Here is a 1235-nt window from a genome sequence, read left to right as displayed (position 1 = left end):
GGAAGGGAAGGAGCCGGGGAAAAGGGCAGGGAGGGACCCCGAGGCTCGCAGCAGAGCAACAGGGCTGCAGACCGGGCCTGTGATACCCGGGCAGGGTGCTGGAGCACGGGGGCTTTCCTGTGCCAACAGGCCCAGCCGTGAGAAACCCCCGAGCCCAGCGCTGGCCCAGTGCATTCTGGCAGGGTGGCTGCGGGCCCGGCTCCCTCAGGGTCACTCAGCAGCCGGGGCAGCTGTGTTCACTTCGCACCGTGCGGAGCCCGTCGTGCCCTGCCAGGCTTGGGCTCCAGCTCCGGGCAGGGCAGGGAGAGCCGGGCAGCTCAGGCATGCCGGGGCGGGGGAAGGCGCAGGGACCCCGGCGCTGACACGGCCCTGCTGCCCGGGCAGGAGCCACCAAGGACATGGGCAAGATGCTGGGGGGCGAGGAGGAGAAGGACCCCGACGCCCAGAAGAAGGAGGAGGAGCGGCAGGAGGCGCTGCGCCAGCAGGAGGAGGAGCGCAAAGCCAAGCACGCCCGCATGGAGGCCGAGCGCGAGAAGGTCCGGCAGCAGATCCGCGACAAGGTGCGTGGGCCAAGACAGGGCCTAGGGCTCCACCACCACCCCCCGGCCCTGCAGCACGTTTCTGGGCACCTGGAAGGAGCATCCTGGGGATGGATGCAGCAAAACCCCCGGGCAGCTGCACCCATTACCCCAGCCCCACACCCGGCTGGACCCGGCCTGCCTGGGGCAGGGGTTGGAGAGGGCCTTTGCCCCTGCGAGCTGAGCAAGCAGGGGCAAAGGGCAGGGACCCACTTTCCTCCTGCCTAGGGGCTCCCGGCAGGCTGCCTCCATGCGCCGGGATGCCATGGGGATGGGTGCTAGGCATGGGGGACTCTGCAGGGCTGGCAAGGGACCGGGGGCCGCACTCACCCCGGGTGTCCCCGCAGTACGGACTGAAGAAGAAGGAGGAGAAGGAGGCGGAGGAGAAGGCGGCGCTGGAGCAGCCGTGCGAGGGCAGCCTGACGCGCCCCAAGAAAGCCATCCCGGCGGGCTGCGGCGACGAGGACGAGGACGAGGAGGAGAGCATCCTGGACACGGTGCTCAAGTACCTGCCCGGGCCCCTCCAGGACATGTTCAAGAAGTAACCCCTCCCCGCCCCTTCTTCCCCCTTTTCTTTTCCTCCCCTCGCCCCGTCCCAGGTGCCCCGGGGGGGCCGTGCCCACAGCCATGGGGCTGGCACTGGGCGGGCACTGCCAG

At 70.0% G+C, this 1235-nt stretch overlaps 1 protein-coding gene across 5 annotated transcripts in view; it reads left to right on the top strand.

Annotated features, from left to right (window-relative positions):
• Positions 1–1229, top strand: part of CPLX2 (complexin 2) — a 19236-nt gene extending 18007 nt beyond the window's left edge. For all 5 annotated transcript variants that reach the window (XM_006037814.3, XM_025194284.1, XM_025194285.1 and 2 more), the window contains 2 exons: positions 385–560; positions 926–1229. In XM_006037814.3, coding sequence (XP_006037876.1) covers positions 385–560; positions 926–1123 — 374 coding nt within the window. In that variant the 3' untranslated portion in view covers positions 1124–1229. The remainder of the gene's footprint in view (positions 1–384; positions 561–925) is intronic.
• The last annotated feature ends 6 nt before the right edge of the window (positions 1230–1235 follow it).

Source organism: Alligator sinensis, unplaced genomic scaffold (assembly GCF_000455745.1).
Source record: "Alligator sinensis unplaced genomic scaffold, ASM45574v1 scaffold1170_2, whole genome shotgun sequence".
Lineage (NCBI taxonomy): Eukaryota > Metazoa > Chordata > Crocodylia > Alligatoridae > Alligator > Alligator sinensis.
The sequence above is the reverse complement of the archived record's forward strand: the minus strand, read 5'-3'. Positions and strand labels throughout refer to the sequence as shown.